The 18920-nt window shown below is 35.9% G+C and overlaps 2 protein-coding genes across 2 annotated transcripts; one reads left to right on the top strand and one right to left on the bottom strand.

Annotated features, from left to right (window-relative positions):
- Positions 1-3214, top strand: LOC137708535 (26S proteasome regulatory subunit 7-like). Its single transcript, XM_068447633.1, has 10 exons — positions 1-176; positions 328-409; positions 513-604; positions 697-774; positions 904-965; positions 1413-1557; positions 1688-1906; positions 2006-2187; positions 2304-2479; positions 2749-3214. Exons 1-10 carry the CDS (start codon positions 93-95, stop codon positions 2904-2906), a joined length of 1278 nt encoding a protein of 425 aa, XP_068303734.1. The 5' UTR covers positions 1-92; the 3' UTR covers positions 2907-3214.
- A 304-nt stretch (positions 3215-3518) lies between these two features.
- LOC137708534 (protein STRUBBELIG-RECEPTOR FAMILY 6-like) lies at positions 3519-10726 on the bottom strand. Its single transcript, XM_068447632.1, has 16 exons — positions 10339-10726; positions 8963-9095; positions 8800-8871; positions 8639-8704; positions 8015-8086; positions 7849-7920; positions 7478-7549; positions 7330-7395; positions 7151-7213; positions 6752-7053; positions 6074-6357; positions 5341-5612; positions 5093-5225; positions 4348-4484; positions 4100-4256; positions 3519-3913 (listed from the first exon to the last, which is right to left on the bottom strand). Exons 1-16 carry the CDS (start codon positions 10433-10435, stop codon positions 3761-3763), a joined length of 2151 nt encoding a protein of 716 aa, XP_068303733.1. The 5' UTR covers positions 10436-10726; the 3' UTR covers positions 3519-3760.
- Between the last annotated feature and the right edge of the window lie 8194 nt (positions 10727-18920).

Here is an 18920-nt window from a genome sequence, read left to right as displayed (position 1 = left end):
GTCGATTGAAATACGAAACATTTACCAGAGCACAGTCCCAATCTCCAAACTTCTACTCTTTCTCTCTCTAGTTTCTCTCACTAAACTCTCCGATGGCGCCAGAACCAGAAGACATCAAGGATGAGAAGAACCCTAGACCCCTCGACGAGGACGACATCGTCATCATGAAGACCTACGTAAGTTCTTCAACTCAATTCTTTTTCCAGAAACCCCAATCCCACCGATTTCAGATTCAGCGAAAACCCTAATTAATAATCCTGAAATTTCCCGTAGAGTAATTTCTTTGATTAGCGCTAATTGATTGTGGTGATTTAATTGGATATGCAGGGATTAGGGCCGTACTCGAAGCACATTAAGCAAGCAGAGAAAGAAGTAAAGGATTTGGCTAAAAGGGTCAATGATTTGCGCGGTATGTAGCTTGTTTGCTCGATTTGTGCCCCGAATTTTGAAAGTTCTAGTTGTGGGTGGTTAGCTTTGTGGATGGGCCGAGTTAAATTTGATTGCTTTTACAGGTATCAAGGAGTCCGACACTGGGTTGGCTGCACCCAGCCAGTATGATCTTGTTTCCGACAAGCAGATGATGCAGGAGGAACAGCCTCTTCAGGTTCGTTTCGGTTTGGTTACACACGCAACCATACACTCACTGATTTGTGTTATAATGTGATACGGAGGCATTGATTAATTTGTTGAAACCAGGTGGCTAGATGTACAAAGATTATCAATCCCAATTCCGAGGATGCTAAATACGTCATTAATGTCAAACAAATTGCCAAGGTCTAACCTCTTTTTTCATCAATTTTTTCCATACAGCTATTTATTTCTTTTTTACTTTTGCTCTATTTTTCAATCTTTCATCTGTTGATTTTCTTGTTACATTCTTAATGCTGTGTAATTTGTTTGCAGTTTGTTGTGGGTCTGGGTGACAAGGTTTCCCCAACGGATATAGAAGAAGGCATGCGCGTGGGGTAGGTCCTCCTATTTGTGAACTCTGATTGTTTTCCATCTTGTTTAAATCTTATTTGATTATCCATGAGCATCGCTCGTTTAGGATGCAGCACATAATGTTATGCTTGATAATAGTTGGTAAGCCACTCACCAACAAACATCTTAAAAGAATTTTCTGCAATAGTGAAATTTTTAAGAAATAGGGATAGTAATTTAATACAGCAATGCAGTTTTGGGCCTTCATTGCATACTTCTCATGTCCTTGCTCATCACCATGCTATATTATGTTTTGCTATAGCATTCCATATTTGTGTTTTTAGTGATGAAAATGTTTGTTCTCTTGGGATTGCAATTAGTGCTGTGTTTTATCCTGTGCTCACATCTTTAGCAAATTTATAGTGATTATAGTTGGGGTTTTGTTTAAAATCGTAGCGTCTTTCTGGTTAACCTTTAGTTTGCCACTGCAGGGTTGATAGGAACAAGTATCAAATTCAGATTCCTTTGCCTCCAAAAATTGATCCAAGTGTGACCATGATGACCGTGGAAGAGAAGCCAGATGTGACATATAATGATGTTGGTGGATGTAAGGAGCAGATTGAAAAGATGAGAGAAGTGCGTATGGTTTTGACCATTTTATTTGCATTGTTAGTTTGTTTCCTTGTGTTTAACATGTATTAATATCTACTGTTTTGAGTTTAGGATATAAACTTAACAGTGTGCATATATACTTGATCTATCTTAGGTTGTTGAGCTGCCTATGCTTCACCCTGAGAAATTTGTGAAGCTCGGGATCGATCCACCTAAGGGTGTTCTCTGTTATGGGCCTCCAGGAACTGGTAAAACTCTTCTGGCTAGGGCTGTCGCGAATAGAACTGATGCTTGCTTCATTCGTGTGATTGGGAGTGAGCTTGTTCAAAAATACGTTGGTGAGGGAGCTCGGATGGTCAGAGAACTTTTTCAGGTTAGAAATAGTTGCATGTTTTAGCATATTGAAATATTTTGAGTACTATTTTTCTGTTGCTCTATTCTCTAACTATGTGGTAATTTTTTTTGTTTTTAGATGGCGCGCTCAAAGAAGGCCTGTATTGTGTTTTTCGATGAAGTGGATGCGATTGGAGGAGCTCGGTTTGATGATGGTGTGGGCGGAGATAATGAAGTTCAGAGGACTATGCTGGAAATTGTGAATCAGTTGGATGGCTTTGATGCTCGTGGAAATATTAAAGTCTTGATGGCAACAAACAGGTTGGTTTGTGTATTTGTTTTGCAGTTTTACACGATTTATATTTGGTTTCTTTCTGATTTTTAATTAACATCTGCCTGTTTATTATACTATGGGGTTTTATTGGATCTTTTTTCAGGCCTGATACGCTGGACCCAGCCCTACTGCGGCCAGGACGGTTGGATAGGAAGGTCGAGTTCGGCCTTCCTGACTTGGAGAGTCGGACACAAATCTTCAAAATCCATACAAGAACAATGAATTGTGAAAGGGACATTCGGTTTGAACTGTTGGCTCGTCTCTGCCCAAATTCAACTGGTAAGGATGCTTTCTATACCATTGATAAACAAAATGTCATTGTTACCTAGTCCTCCTGGTGTTGTTATTTTTAGTTTGATCTGATGTTGTTATCATTTGCATCCTCACCTTACGGTAACCAAAGGTGAGAATACTGTGATTTGCATCTTCGTTGTAATGTTTGATGTGCTCCCATGGTCTCATGCTTGTGATATGACCTGCTACATCCCTCGTATCTTGACATTGTGTTACTGGACTTTGGTTTTGTGACATTGTTATCTCTTTCACAGGAGCTGATATTCGGAGTGTTTGCACGGAAGCTGGGATGTATGCCATAAGAGCCCGAAGGAAGACGGCAACAGAGAAGGACTTCCTCGATGCTGTTAACAAGGTCATAAAGGGGTATCAGAAGTTCAGTGCAACACCAAAGTACATGGTTTACAATTGAGCAGAGGACTTAGTCTAGTGTGTTGCCAGATGCCATCAAGAATTGATGCATTCTCTGGTGGAGGGAGATGGTTTCGGCTGCTTCATGTTTGTTGTTTAAACTTTGTATTTTGCTTGTTTTATAAACTAATCTCGTACAATTTATGCTTCACTAAGCTGGTCCAACCGAAAAACGATACGACACTTGTTTTTATTGCCACACCAATTGCTAGACAATTTCTTTTGCAGCTGTTCCAAGTGGTGATGGTGAATGTTTACAATTAGTGTTGAAAGATGGTCAATAATTCAGGTGCTTGCTCCTTGTTATTATCCTCTTCTTACAAAACTCCATCTTCTGTTGCCATTTTGATGCAAACAGCAGAGACGCCACATGTAATGCTGCCGTGAATACTATCGACTCAATCTTAAATGTGCCGGGAAACAAATAAAGAATTTTGAAGTTTTACATTATTTACTGGAATATTGTACAGCTACAAGCCTACAAGAGAAATCAAGTGCGTGATTCCCGCAGCCTGCACTGCAAACTGATCACTGATACATTTGGCCGACCGGAATCCGGCACCACCAGGGCTCGTTTAATGGTGCACGCACTGGTTTTAATGTATACATAAAGTGAGAAAAATACTCAGACTTTCTCATTTGAAACATGCTCCAAATCCACCCAGTTCAATTTGGAAAAGTTCTCAAAAATGAAACACCTACCTCAACTGCGTAAAAATATTAACAGGCATATACTACCAAGGGTATACGTACGCTCGGTAACATATGGTGTAGCCAAGCGAATGTACTCAAAATGTACACGGTTTTCCTGAGGCGTGTCTTCATGTGTGTCCCCATTGTCACCTCAAGCTGTCCTCAAGACGGGTTGTCCTGTGCATCGGCATTGCCACCTCCATGGGATGATCCTTGATCATTTCCAACTGTTCTCCTGCTCATGTTGGCTCGCTGCACTAATCGAACTAATGCCTGAACCACTTCTGACATGGGAGGTCGAAATTCAGGCTCGGGCTGCACCATAATGTGGAAGGTAAGGATCAGATCTTCACTTCAGTTCACACTACACTATGAAAAGTCCCCAAACTCCACAATCCTATAATTTGTTATGGCATGAATAACCGACGGTTGTTCTTCATGCCGCAACAAGTTAGACATTATTAAATTGAGTGTAAATTCCATACTCTACGTGTGCATTACCTGGACACAGAGGGCAATCACATCAGCAAACCGTGACAGAGATTTAACTGGATAGAGCCCCTTGAGTTCTGGATCTACCATTTTCGAAAGTGCATCGATATCATGGAGCTGGGGTGTTGCCCATCGAACCAGAGATTGTTCAGACCTAGGCTTCAAGCTGTCAAGGAATTTTCATACAACAATTAATTTCACCAATCTTTACAAATGGCATTAATAAGATAGTAACACTAATCTATGTCAATATTTACTTATCGAATGGTTTCCGCCCACTAAGAAGCTCCAGCATAACCACTCCAAAACAATAGACATCACTCTTTAGTGTATATTGGCCAGACATGGCAACCTCAGGTGCGCTGTACCCAGATCCTGCATTGTGGTCCAATGCCTGCTCATGTGAAACTTAAACCATCAGCACTCCCACAAAAATAATGATCAATCCGACTGATGCAACAGGTATGCACGTGTTCTGTTACCACTTAAGCAAGACACCCACTACGTCGTATAATTTTCCAACAATCAGAAATGGGTGACACTTGAAGTGAGCTATAAAGTCTCAACCCTTAAGAGGCATGAAATGGTCGTTTAGCCGAGTTTCACACATGAATTTTTTCTTCCTAACAAGTATAGATGATTTTGGGTCATGGAATGTGTTCCATGATTACAGGAAGTAGTTTTTAAAGTGTTCTAAAGTCTGCTCCTACCTTATTTCTCTAGGTCCATTTAAGTAAATGTTAGACAAATAGAACCTTACTATCATTCACAATCATACGAAGATAGAAATTTGAGTATGCTTCCATTCGAACTCAGTATCTTTGATTCTGAGACTGGTGCATCTGAGTTACGAGTTTTCGTAAATCCTGGTAATTATAATCATCTATGTCTAAAATACAGCAATTCAGCTAGGATACAATTTCAGATAATGGAGTTATCAGTTCATATTGGATGTATATGAAAACAGTTAAAAGTTCAAATGTATGATATTCCAAATTTAACCTGATCAGCATTGGGGATAGAGCTTGCAAGGCCAGAGTCCGAAAGATGAGGGTTGAGCTCCACATCCAATAATATGTTGGTTGACTTTAAATTTTTGTGAATAATAGATGGTGAACAAACTTCATGCAAGTACCTAAAAGAAAGCATTGTAAGTACCAGCAACACATTTTTCCAGTCAACGAGGTTTCAAAAATGATTGTGAGCTTAAATATGTAAGCCAAAGCATGGACGTCCACTAACAAACTTACTCTAATGCACGTGCGGTCCCCAAAGCAATCTTGACCCGAGAGTTCCATGTCAATGGCTTGTTGTATTCATCTGATAGGTGCAGGAAGTCATGCAGCGAACCATTTTTATGGAACTCATAGACTAGCAGGTGCTGTCCATGCTCTGAACAATAACCCACCAGCTCTGTTACGTTTGGGTGATGCAACTGGGAGATGCTTGAAACGATCTCGGTGAATTCTTCGGACAACTCACTAGGAAGGACAGATGAATCTAATTTCTTCACAGCAAGAACCTGTAACATTGTTAAAAGTAGTAACAAATTATTCTGCTCTGTCTTCAGTCTTTGGAACAACTGGAATTGAAGCATTTGAATAAATAAATAAATAAATCAACAAATGCTTAACCAAGCATATATGCATTCAGGATATCATACTGGCTCTCCAGAACATTCACTCTGTGTGTGTGTGTTGCAAGGGTGTCCATACACCAGTGCGTGCATGTGTGTGTGTGTGTGTGTGTGTGTGTGTGTGTGTGTGTGAGAGAGAGAGAGAGAGCAGAAGATTTCAACCAAAAAAGTAAATTAAATGGTTGAATTAATATGAAAGTAAACAAGCAAGTTGGTCATCTTCAGACAGGATATGAAGAAGAAAAAGCATTACTCCTTTATGTAAAGGGACGTCACTGAATTAAAAGAGATTAAACCTTTCCAACATCAATGTCATGGCATATAGATTTATTAGGGAAACGGTATACCTTCCCATCATCGAATTGAGCCCGATAAACGCGTCCAAAAGACCCCTCACCAAGAAGGTTGTCAATGCTAAAGCTGCCAGTAGCCATCTGCAGGTCTGCTATTGAATATGAGGTCACATTTAAAGGAGCTTTGACAGTTTTCTTGACAACAATGGGTTTCTTTGCGAATTCATCCTCATCAAATGATTTATTGCGATCAACTGGTGGGGGTCTAAGATTTAGTATGGCGGGAGTATCAAAGGTCTTCAAGTCCAATGGGGCAGGGGTTTGTACAGATTTCATTTCTGCATTGGAGTGTGGGAGACAAAGCAGTTAACATTCAACAACCATTTCATGGTTAAAAATGGTTCAACAAAAAACTTAAAAGAATCTGAACAAACATGATTGAAATGCGGATGTGGCCTATTCAGAATACTTTTATTTTATAACACCGTAGATCTTGACCTTTCAATTTCAATTCAATGATTTGGGGGGTAAATTAATAAACTCAATCCAACTGATAAACAAAGAAAGCAGTATCATACACTAAAACCAGCAGGAATATTGCAGAAAATAAATATAAGCATATCCAGTCCAGAGAAGTCAAACCCAACAGCATGAATAGCAAACCATCGGAAAGGACAAAATAATTTCTGATAATGCTCAACTAAATGTAAAATGTAGACAAATTGTAGGTACCTTGCACTTCACTTGCAAGGGGATCAAAGGGCCGACTTTCAAACTTTTCCACATCTGAGGATGACTTCTTTGACCTTTTCTTTATGAGAAAGAACGCTACAATTGCAGTAACTACAAGAAGAGATATCACTATTCCTGCAATGGCACCACCCCCAATTCCTGATTTCTTATCACCTTCACCTGAACCACCTTTTGACGGTGAGTTGTTGCTGCCAGATTTGTGATTTCCGTTGCTCTTGGCTGGAGGTGTACCAGGTGGGGGTGGAGGTGCAGGACCTGAGTTCCACATGTTTCCATCCTTCCTGTAATGAAATTCCTTAGAACCATATTGTATATTGTAACCATATTCTCTCCAGAGTCCAGATTTGAAATAACTGTAGCTAATAATAGAATGCTTACTCCAGATTAATGTTTCTCAACTGCTCCGGAATCCAGCCGGTAAAATGATTATTTTCAATATTCCTAAGAAACACAAACAAAAGTACTTTAGTGGGCTGAAACTGAAAGCCATGACACTTTGAGGAAACAGAGTGGGGAGTGGTAATGAGTTATCTGGCTAAGTTGTATGGATATCTCACAGATTATCAAGGGGCAGATTGGCAAGGACATCAATAGTCCCTGTCAACTGGTTATTCTGCAAGAACCTGAAAGAAGACAATTCCAGGGAAGAGTCAAGACTACAAACCAGACAATCATTACCATAATAACAAAAGTTTCATTACTTACATTGTTTTCATACTTGAGAGGGAGCTAAAACTCTCAGGAAGGCTGCCTGACAGAGAATTGAAAGACAGATCCCTGAAGCGAAGAAAAGAATTATCGTCATTTGGTCCTTGAGTAAAACCAACATAAATTATTTAGCGACTTTCAAAGGAGATGATTGACACTTGCAGAATTTCATAGAAAAACAAAAACATAATTCTTCAAAGATTGTTTATATAGACTGATTGTGCAATATGGTAAAATGTTATTGCTAGTTATATTACTATTTTTTGGTTTTTGATAAAGGAATGGCCAAGTTGCAAACTACGCACTCATGCCAAAATGGACTTCATTGCAGGCTACTTATATACAAGAAGGATGGAAGGAGAACTCACAATACGGATAGAGAAGAGAGCTTTCCAAAAATGTCACCCAGCTGGTTCTGAATCTGATTGTGACTAATGTTCCTGCAGTCCCCAAAAGAATGAAACTGGTTTACTTTAAACACTTTCGATAAGTTGCGAGTCTTGTGACCAAAGTTATAAAGAATTATTTACTTACAGGTATATAAGAGACGCTATCTGAGAGATGGAATAAGGGATGTCTTGATTGAAGTTATTACCACCAAGGTTTCTACATAGAGAAGATGGCTTATGTTATAAAACCAATGTATTAAAAGAGTGAGGCGTGAGCAAGGCATCCAGGGGATAGCCCGGCCTAGGAGTGAGACATGAGGTGAAGCCTCACGGGACCTAAATTTTTTAATATATACACTGAGGGTACACATATATTATATTAAAAAAAAGGAACACATATATTATATTAAAAAAAAGGATTATTAATCAATAATCACCCTGAGCGCGCGCGCGCACACACACACACACACACACATATATATATATATATATATAAAATAGAGGATGAAAAGCACAATGAGCACACATAACAATGCACGCAGACAGCACACACATCCATTACATAAAAAAATCAAAATCAAAATAAAAAGGCAGAGAGACAATAGTGCAAGGAAGAGGTATGAGGCAGTTAAAACCCTACCCAAAATTTGGGTTTGGGAGTTTGAAAAAAAAAAAAAAAAAAAAAACCCTGAGGCGCGCCTAGGCGGCTCCGGCGAAGCCTTTCGCCCACTCCAGCAAAACAGTAGATAAATGTGGTTATGAATCATACAATCGTGTCATGTTCGGAGGAAGTTGATACGGTATAGCGCCTGCAAGATTATTATTGCTCATGTCTCTGCAAAATTTGTCAAATACTCAAATCATGAGATCAAACTAATCAGCAAAATAAAATGGATCAATCAATTTGACACATGCAACCATTGATCTTACAGGTTGGTTAGTGCTGTCAGAGTCTGAAGCTGATACCCTAGCATCCCAGAAAGTTGAAGACCTGATAAATCACTGATAAAAAAGAGTAATGAAAGAAGAGGTATCAGAAATTAGCATACATGTGATAGTATCTAGGAAAATGAATGAGGAAGTAGGGAATCACATTTCTGTTACTCGTGAGCCCGAGCACTTAACACCTTTCCACGACTGGCCACATGGATCATCACCATTTTGAATCCATTGGGTTAGCTGAGATGGGGAATTTAAGCTACTGTACAAGACCTTCAGAGCACTAACTGTGCATTGAACATGCCAAAAGAAAATTCAATACAAGCAGAAGTGGACTATGAAATGAATTTTATGTAGTTGCAATAATGTGCTTTCTTCAGAGCAATGAAACTTGAAGAGAAGTAAAATAGGGTCCAGACTCCAGAGTGAATATGATGTAAATCAGATAAGATAAATGTAATTGCCGAAGCATCTTTGAGCCAGAAGGAGAGCAGCTACAACTCAAATTCTGAAGGGATTAGACTTGCCAACAATAATCGTACAAGCATGCAAACCAATTGAATTAATCTAAAACACGCTCAGAATTCGGAAATTCTGTGTCATTCCTAAATTTCCCAAACCAAGAGTGCATCCTCACCTTCACGGGACGTAGAGGAGCAAGATAACCGTTGGTTTGAATCAACCAAGTTGATGTAACTTCTCTTATGTTGAACGTTTTATATATGCATTTTGTCATATGATAAAATTGTATATAAACGTATACTTCAGTTCCTCATTCATAAATTGATGCATCTAAGGGAAATAAGAAATTCAACTGAATAGGTCAGCCAAACCGACTTTAAATCCTGTAACTTCTAAAAATAAATTTCCAAATTGCATCCTTTTGAAATCCAATGGTAATTTTAACTTCCTAATAACCTACCTAAACGCTAGTGGGAATTGTTGATGACATAAAAGTAGCAATTGTAACAGTTTTTCATCATCACACAAAGTGGGAATTAAACGCTTTTGAAACTCAAAAGTGGCAATGATGGTCACACAGCGACATCTAATTATCACTTTGATAAAGAAAAGGACTAATTTTATTATCTTTTCAGAAGCTCGAATTACATGAATGCCAAACAGCAATCACATTAAAACCCAGAATTTTTGTTTAAACAAGGCAAAGTTAATCTACATCACTAATATCAGACCAGACTGTGCACATAAACAGTTCCTCAAATGCCCCTTCATAGATACAACTCTTCAAACCAAAAAATAAATAAACAAACTAATGAAAAAAAAAATCAAAAGTAAAAGCACAAATCTGGCTCCCAATAAGCAGTTCAAGAACAACTTGTAATTTCCTAAAGAAAGTCAAATCCACAATGCATTCAGTGGGTTTAGTATTTAACACGGAAGGAAAAAACTAAAGTTTCAAACTTTATGAAGATTTGCCAAAAGTTAGCTCATGAGAGTCCAAATAAACTGATACTAATTCAAACAAACAGAAAAAAATAGAGAAAATAAGAGTTGGGTGAGGCAACTGACCATCTGTGGGATCTGTGGCGGCATTGATGGAGCTTGGACTCCACCCAAAAATGCAGATGCTGAAAACCAGCAAAACCCACCTCCAAGTCTCCACCATCTCTCTCTCTCTCCCTCTCTCTCTCTTCTTCTGAATTTACCCACAAAACAAAACACAAAGGTAATCAAAGCATTCCCCTTTTGGGGTGAATTGGATTGCTTTTGTTTTCCCAAACAGCAGATTTGTAAAATGTTTTATTCCTAAGCTGGCAGACACGATTTGGCAGAAGAATCCGAAGCCACAGAAAAGAAAACCCTTTTGTTTTTACTCTCTCACTCTCTCTTTTGTTCTTAATGCAAATTTTCTGTCTTTTCCTTTCTATTTAGGTATGAGGAGAAAAATACAAAATACCCTCTTGGTTGCTGTGTACGTAGCTCTGTATCTTCTGTATAATTATGCTCTACTATCATCTTCACATTCTGTCCCTCTCTCTCTCTCCTCTTTCCCTCTTTCTCTCTTTCTCTCTCCTAATTTATTTACCAAGTCAGATTTTAAAAGTCAGAGCTTCACCAGCATCACACGGTTTCATCATTAGGAGGCACTTACTTAAAAAACTTAATTAAACAAAAAATATTTTAAAATTTTAAAATCTTACAAAAAAAAAAAAAAAAAAAAAACAGAAAACCCAAAAAAAATATCCTTTAAAAATAATAAAACCCATGAAAGAATCCTTACTTTCAAGTTTCAAGTTCTTACTGAAATCGTCACCTTTCCATTTTTCAGTGGAGAGTCACGAGATTCTCCTAAGGGAAATCATTTCCTTTTTCCTTTTTTTGTTTTGTTTGTACATTCTGAAATTTTGAATGTGATACGAGCAACCTATTTAATATGATTATATCGACACAGTAACGTTTGTACATATATTTATGTTATCAGTACGAAATACTACTATGATTTGTTTATTATTATTTTTTTGTGAATAATCAGATTTAGTCTTTGATTAGATGGCAACCAACTAATTTTAGTGAAAAGTTAGATTTGGTCTCTGATTAGATGGCAACGAACATAATGATAAATCATAAATGGAGGAGTATATATAAGTGAGCCAATCAGCTGCGAAAGCAATGGATGAAACGGTGGGATTTGAATACTGACATTTTGGACTGCGAAGTAGCCGTTCCTCCCCCCCTCTCTTTTTACTCTCACTCGTCACCTCTCTTTTACTTCCACTTTTTCTCTTCTTGCCCTTTAAATCCACGTACGTAATGTAAGCTAGTTCCAAGGAAAATTATGGGCTTGTAGCAATGGTCTTTAGATTTTGCCTTAGCTTAATTTTAATTTTGAATTCTCGTATTAGTTTCTTTAGTCATTGAACGTAATAATATTTATCACTTATTACTACAGTTTAGTGGTATTCTTCTTCATTTGTAAGTTAGAGGTCTGAGGTTCGATTATCACCAAAGACAAATTTGAGTCACATTATTGCTAGTCTATTGTAGGCTAAGTTCACCCTCTCTCCCTTAGTGGAAGGACGGAGCTAGTGTAGGCCTATGGGGTGGATGCCCCCACTCATTTAAAAAAAAAAATGTATGGTTGCATTCCAATTCTCAATAACCAACCCTAATTAAACTACAATTAAAAAAATTGGTAGCCAACTAAACTAGTCTACCATTTTGCATCCCCAATGCCCTACCTGATAACAATTTAATTAACAATTAATTTAATTGTGCTTCCCCGTTTTCTTAACCCTAGGTCGTTAATACACACAAAACTCATCCCACCACGTACGGCAAAGTAATTCCAGTCCTCATCTTCTCTAGATTTTTCCTCCCCTTTCATTCAACCAAAACTCAATTAAATTTGGAGTTTTATAGACAGTTGGAGTTCAAGTAATCAATTATCAAAATTCAACACAAGAATTTTACTCCACAAGGTATTTTATACGACTTTACTTCATTAATTTGTTTTTGGCATTTTAATTTAGAGATCAATGGATGAATGATAACGTGATTATTTTTATAGGGAGAGATATTTAATGGTATTGGTAATGATATTATCATGCAATGCTTTCAAAACATGAAAACAATTCGAGGAATATTGTAATATGTTGTATGAAAAACTTTATGGATTAATATATTAGTGTTTTGTTCAATAAATTCTTGAGATTTTTAATTGTGACTTTGTTGTTTGAGGATGCTCCCCTTCATACAAATCTCTGGCTTCATCCCTGCCTTAGTGTAGATAAATTATCGTTTGTTAAAAAAAAAAATTAACAATATGTTGCACCATTGGTTCTTTTCACTAACGCTGTCTTTTTGTTTCCGTTAATTCTAGGAGTATAGTAGCAATTTAACTTAAAATTTCAAAAAAAACTATAGAAGAAGCTAAAAATCTAATGAAAATTTATAAATTAATATCTAAAACTTTAAAAAAAATGAAATTTGAATTATAAAAATACAAAATATAAGTTGGGGTTTAGTAAAGAAATATACATTTTGGATTTGCATTTTTTTTAGATAAAGAATAAAAATCTAAGTTGGAAAGTTTCCAACTCATTTCATTTGTTAATATTTGATTGTATTTTCAAATTGAATAATGCTAGGGAGACTCATATTTGTATACCATCTTACGTGGTAAATGCTGCATAAAATTAAAATTCAATAAGATGAATTCATTAATTGACATGGTATATACATATCAAATAGTACAAAATTGTGGTCTTCTTAGGCATCCTTTTTTATTTTCAGTGGTTGAAACAGCAATTGAGGTTAGTAGAATTTATTTTCGCTCCTTGTGTTTGCAACAAAGCAGAGCATCTAGTGGCTTCTTTTATTACCTGAGAAGGAGGATTTCATAATTGAGATGATCTTGTGCTATAATGACTATTTAATACTTTGGCTTCAGATGTAAATATTTCCATTCGATTATAATAAAATTTCTTTCTTTCCAAAAAAAAAATGGCATTTTTGGCATTTTCCTGACTAATTTTATTTACTTTTACTGTGAAATATAGTATCATATCATTCATCATGAAAGTATTTAGTACTTGAATTTTAGATTTTCTTTTATTTATTATTTTGGATTTGAGTGCTAGGTAAAAGTGAAACAAACACAGTAACAGAAATCCAAACGATTTTTTCATTTTTTTGGTCAATGATGCGAATTATTATGAATAAAATCCTTTTAAAAATAAATGAGATACAAAATCAAGGGGGTTTTTTTTTTTTTAGTACATCGATATTTTTACACTAAGTAAATGAAGAGTTCAGCCAAACCACAAAATGGACAGCCTAATTTAGTATTGAATTTGCAAAATCAAAGAGTCTTCTTGTTATATAATCTATTGGCTAGAGCGTGACATCTTTGAACGAATTGATATATACAAATATCAATGTTTTTTAAATTATTTTATTTGTCTAAATAATAATATTGGTATCATTTACATGGCACTAAATCATTGGTTGTGTTGGCGAAATGTGTGCTACATCAGCAAATTAACGGAAAACTTGAAGGAATTAAACGGCAAGGACCAAGTTGATTTGTGGTAGGCAATTTCAGAGACAACATTAATTGATTTTCAAATTGAGGGATTTAAATAATGAATTAGGTCAATTTCAGGAATTGTCTGTGATAAAAATCCTATTTTAAACTTGTGCGATATTTGTGAGTAAAAGAATTTAATATCAAGTTGGTGTTTGGTTGGTTGACTGGAATAAGTGTCATAATGAAATGGACTCTGTCCTAAAATTTGTGACCATGAGAAACTGACTAAGATTCTTGTTCCAAAATTTGTGGTCACGAGAAACTGACTCGAAACTCATTCTCAACTCTAAGCATTGAACTCTTGACATGGGCTCAAATTTGATTTCGAACTTAGTTTCAATTAGGAGCTAAGCCATAAATCAATCATTTTTGTTTCATTAATTTCAACTCAAATGAAATCATTCCACAATAAGAAATGAGCATTGATGAACTTTAATCGAATTGAAGCTTTTCTAAACATTCGTAAATATTGGCCTCTGAACTTTATACAACGTGGAACAATAATTATTCTAGGTAATTTTATTAGAATGTCCCTTATTTGTCTCTTTAAACACTTTATTTCATATGAAAGTTTTAACAATTTACCCAAAAAAAGATTATTGCTACAAGGCATGAGAATTTCAAAAACCAATACTGACAAAATTTTAATTTAATAATCAAGTTCTAATTGGATCAAAATCCAAATACTAATGCTTTAATCTTCTTTTTCCCAGCAAAACATCATCACCTAACCTTCCCTTTCCCAGCAAAACATCATCACCTAACATGGAAGAAATTAGTAGTTTATGGTAGGTTTGCAAAATCTTAGTCATGACTCATAAGATGGTAATATCCTCTAGTTTTTAATTAATTTCACTAATCATGAATCTCATGGCAATGTGTAAACATTTTGGACGTAAATTAATGGAAATACGGACAAGAGTAAAGAATGAAAAGGGCTGACAAGTGTTTATAAACTTTGTACAGGTGGGGCCTGTGTCAATTCTTTACCTTTGTGTTGAAGAGAATTTTCAGTGTCATAGGCATACGAGGTGGGACATCACGTGTCATTATACAAATGGTAGGATATGTGTATTAAAAAGTTAATAACTTAAAAAATAAAATTTCCCACCACTTAAAAACACGTGGTGTACCACTCGTATTCCTATCCCAATAAAAAAATTATCATAATAATTTAATAAGTTAAAAATGATATTATTTACTTATTTTTTAATTCTCGACCATTAAATTGAATTAAAGAGCATTAAAATTACATAAATTAACATAAAATGTAAAAAAAAGGGATGTGGATAGCACTACGCTAATCGAATTCCATTGATTACTGCTAAAAGGAGAGAATTTCAAGAAAAAAAAAAAAAAACCTTTGCTAGGGATTTGACTTTTTTATTGAAAAGTTGAAAGTGGTGGATCATCTTATAACTAATGTTTAATCACCATCGATCAGCAGTAGCTGGCAAATGGGTGGCAGCCACGGCTTTGTGCAGTGGAAAATGAGAAAACTCCACGTTTGCATGCAGACCCACATGGACATGTACGTTGATGTTGTTGCCCTCCTCCACTCTTCCTTCTGCCTTTTTATTTTCATCTTTTAGTCGTGTCAATCGTCAGTCGTCGATGACAGGTGCTAGGTGCCAGGTGGTGTTTTTCTTGACTCAATTGGCTCTTTACCAGGGCCGGTCTTGAGTTTTTGGGTGCTTAGTGCGAAAGCTCAAAATGTGCCTTTTTTTTAACACGGAAACATATGTTTAAAAAAAAAAAAAATTTAACGAGGGTTGGAACCCAATCGAAGTTGGGGAGCTAGGCCCTTACGCCTAAATTATATTACTTGTGAAAATATACAACCGGGGGGGGGGACATAGTATCTAAGCCCTGACAATAAAAAATACAATCATATACAACCATTCCTAGCAAAACTCCTTGAAATTTCAACCTTCAAGAAATTGTCTTCTGGCATTTTTTGAAGCAAAATTATCAATTATATCATCATACTCCAAGTCTTTAATCTCATCCTTTTCAATGCATAAGATTGCTAATCCATTTAGCCTATCTTGAATCATAGTGGTCCGCAAGTAAGATTATAATAATTTCAATTTTTTAAAAACTTCTTTCTGCAGATGCCACGGTCACAGGTACAGTCAACAATACACGATAAGCAATCAAGACATTAGGACACATGTCAGTTTCTTTTACAAAGTTTGCTATTTCCATGGATGTCCAAGGGTTATTAGAGAGAAATGCTTCTTCAAGTAACAACATTTGCAACACCTGTAATTCAGAACATAAGTCAGCTCCATCTACATCCATGGTATTTCCATGTTTCAAATGTGCTTCAAGATTCAAACAATTTTCTTTTAGTTGTTGATCATCAAATGAAATTAACTTCGGTGCATCAAACAAGAAGCCAAAAATAAATTCAAAAGCCTTTAACTGTTCAAACCAGTGTTTCAGTTGAGAAAGAGCAATATCCACTATAACAAGAAAATAATTTGTTCTAAATGATTCTTCTGCATACTATTGTTCCCTGTCATTACCATCAACTTTATCATGATGTCTTTTTCTAGGTCTATGACGTTTAGTTTGAAAAACAGGGTCAATTTCCGAATCAGGTACAATTTCTTTAACATCACGCATGGCAGAAGCAAAACCAGTTTCTCTATAGTTTTCAAAAAAGGTAACAAGTGCTTCCAATGTCTTTACTTTGGAACTATCTCATGGTTTTTGGGGATTTAGGTTTTGGGTTGATGTTGATTGGGCTTTAGATTTGCCCAAGCCTCTTTTGGGAAGAGATCCCACCCAGATATATCCCACCAAATCGTAAATATTCGAAAATTCGGGCTCTTGAAATTTGATCCAACAGTTAGAAATAGGGCGCTTCTCTAAAAGTTATAATAATTGTAACCGTTGGATTAAATTTCAAGGGTCCGGATCTCCGGATCCCTAGGATTTGGTGGGAGAGATCCGGATGGGATATCTTCCCGCCTATTTTTCTTTTAGAGCACTTTTAGTGCAATCTCCACCCCTAAACTTAATCTCCTTAAATGAACAATAATTATCTACAAAAAAAATAGTAACTGCTCAAATATATCTTCACCCCTAAATTGAATAGCTTAGGCAATTTGTATTAAAATATTAGTTTTTTTTTATTTTATAACATAATAAAAGATAACTTCAATTTCGGATAACAATAAAAGATTGGTTGAAAGTATTTGAAAATATTGAAATGTAGTGTAAGTGGTCTTGTTAGGTATTTATAGAAAAAAATTATGATTTTTATATTTTAATTAGTTTTTATTTTATTTTATAATTTTTAGTAATTTCTATAATTTTTTAGTAATTTAAATTGTGTCAAACGTCAGCCTTACGTCACATAAGCAGGGAGCTAGGTTAGGTAATTATTGTCTGACTTCACGGCTTGCCTTAAGTCCAATTGCTCAAGTGAGCTGCGGAAGGAAGAAAGTGGATTAAGTTGCCTATCCCATACTATCAACTTGAACCAAAATTAAACCAAATTAACAATTAAAATCGGTCTAACTTGGATCCAATTTGCTTTGAATGTAGTATAAACTATTAATCGCATATTGTTGAGATCCATTTTCTGTATTTCTTGTTACTGTTGCAAATAGGAACCATTAATTATTCATGTTATGCTTTCCTAACTGACATCATGTGTATATGTTTTTTTTTTAACAAATGATAATATTTACACTGAGAGTTGGGAGTGGAATAAGCCTTAAAATAGACTAGTCAAAATAATGTGAATTAAATACATGAAGTCGAATTTAAGACCTATCGCTTACAAATGAATATATATATCACTAAGAGGGGTGTAATCAATTTGGATTTAAGAGGATTTTGATGTATTTTTTTAGGTGACTGATTTTAAAGGATTTTAATAGACTCTAAAATTCCATATGGATTTTGACAGATTTATATAGATTTGTATTATAGATTTCTATGGATTTGTATGGATTCTTTCTTGGATTTCCTAAGATTTTAAAACAAATTGAGAATCACACGCAAAGCCGTAGGATCATTTATAATGAAATTCCTGTGATTGGGATTAACCTCTCCAACTCTCTACAATTGAAAACCTAACTATTTTTCTTTTCTTTCTGATCATTGCCCCTTCTCTTCAAAGCTGAGACGGTCATCGGGGATCGTCAACATTGTCATCGAGAATTCATTTATGTTGTTCATGGTGTCAATGCCAAGATTTGTTCATTTATTCCAAGATTTGTTCATTAGTTCCTCTAGTTGAGTCTGATCTTCTCCTATTTGTTTTACCATTAATGATTCATTTGTTGTTTTTGCAGCATTTGGGATGGCATGAAAATTTGGCATTGCGTCATCCGGGTGAAGCATTCACTGCTGTGAACTGATTACTTTTAATCCCCTCTATTCGTTGACAATTCCTCCGGCAGTTCATTTTTTTTTTTTCTGCTTCAAGAACAATGTAGTTTGCTGCACTGGAATCCATAAAGATAGGGAGCACCAGTTTGCTGCTGCATTCGAAGTTGTAAGCCGCCCGAAGTTTACAAGGGCAATGGTATAGTGTACACTGATGAAAAGCTTGAAAATGAGGAGAGGGTTAGACCAAAGTGGATCACTATTGGTTGAGCATGGGAGAAATGGATTGGAGGGAGATGGGAGGCAGAGTGATGGCCGAGAAGTAAGGAATGAGGAGAGAGGGCTAGAGCTTGAAATGAAATCCTATGGGGTAAAATAGGATTATTTCTTGTCTTGGTTATATATTTTTGTGCCCATAAATTCAACAAAATTCACAACTTAATGAAATATTGGCAAATCTTTAATTTTTTGAATACACCTAGATTTATAATCACTCTAAAAATATTCATTAAAATCTCAATTGACTACCCATGAATTTGGATGTATTTTTAAAATCCTATGAAATCCTAATTTGACTACACTACGATTTCAAAGTCTTTTAAAATCCTCTTTTAAAATCTTGATTCACTACACTATTCTAAAGTCTATTAAAATCCTATCAAATTGTAACTTGACTACACCCCCTAAATTATAGTTTTAAGTGGCACATCATGCT

The sequence above is a fragment of the Pyrus communis genome, chromosome 11, assembly GCF_963583255.1.
Source record: "Pyrus communis chromosome 11, drPyrComm1.1, whole genome shotgun sequence".
In the NCBI taxonomy this organism is placed as follows: Eukaryota; Viridiplantae; Streptophyta; class Magnoliopsida; order Rosales; family Rosaceae; genus Pyrus; species Pyrus communis.
This window is presented reverse-complemented; position numbering and strand designations above follow the sequence as displayed.

Bases quoted from the DNA above. Each gene is read 5' to 3' on its own strand.
- LOC137708535 (XM_068447633.1), top strand. From the start codon at position 93: ATGGCGCCAGAACCAGAAGACATCAAGGATGAGAAGAACCCTAGACCC. The intron at 1,558-1,687 runs GTGCGTATGGTT...GATCTATCTTAG, and splicing joins AGATTGAAAAGATGAGAGAA to GTTGTTGAGCTGCCTATGCT. The intron at 2,480-2,748 runs GTAAGGATGCTT...TCTCTTTCACAG, and splicing joins TCTCTGCCCAAATTCAACTG to GAGCTGATATTCGGAGTGTT.
- LOC137708534 (XM_068447632.1), bottom strand. From the start codon at position 10,435: ATGGTGGAGACTTGGAGGTGGGTTTTGCTGGTTTTCAGCATCTGCATT. The intron at 8,872-8,962 runs GTGATTCCCTAC...CTTTTTTATCAG, and splicing joins GGCTCACGAGTAACAGAAAT to TGATTTATCAGGTCTTCAAC. The intron at 8,087-8,638 runs GTATGATTCATA...TTCTCTATGTAG, and splicing joins CCTCCGAACATGACACGATT to AAACCTTGGTGGTAATAACT.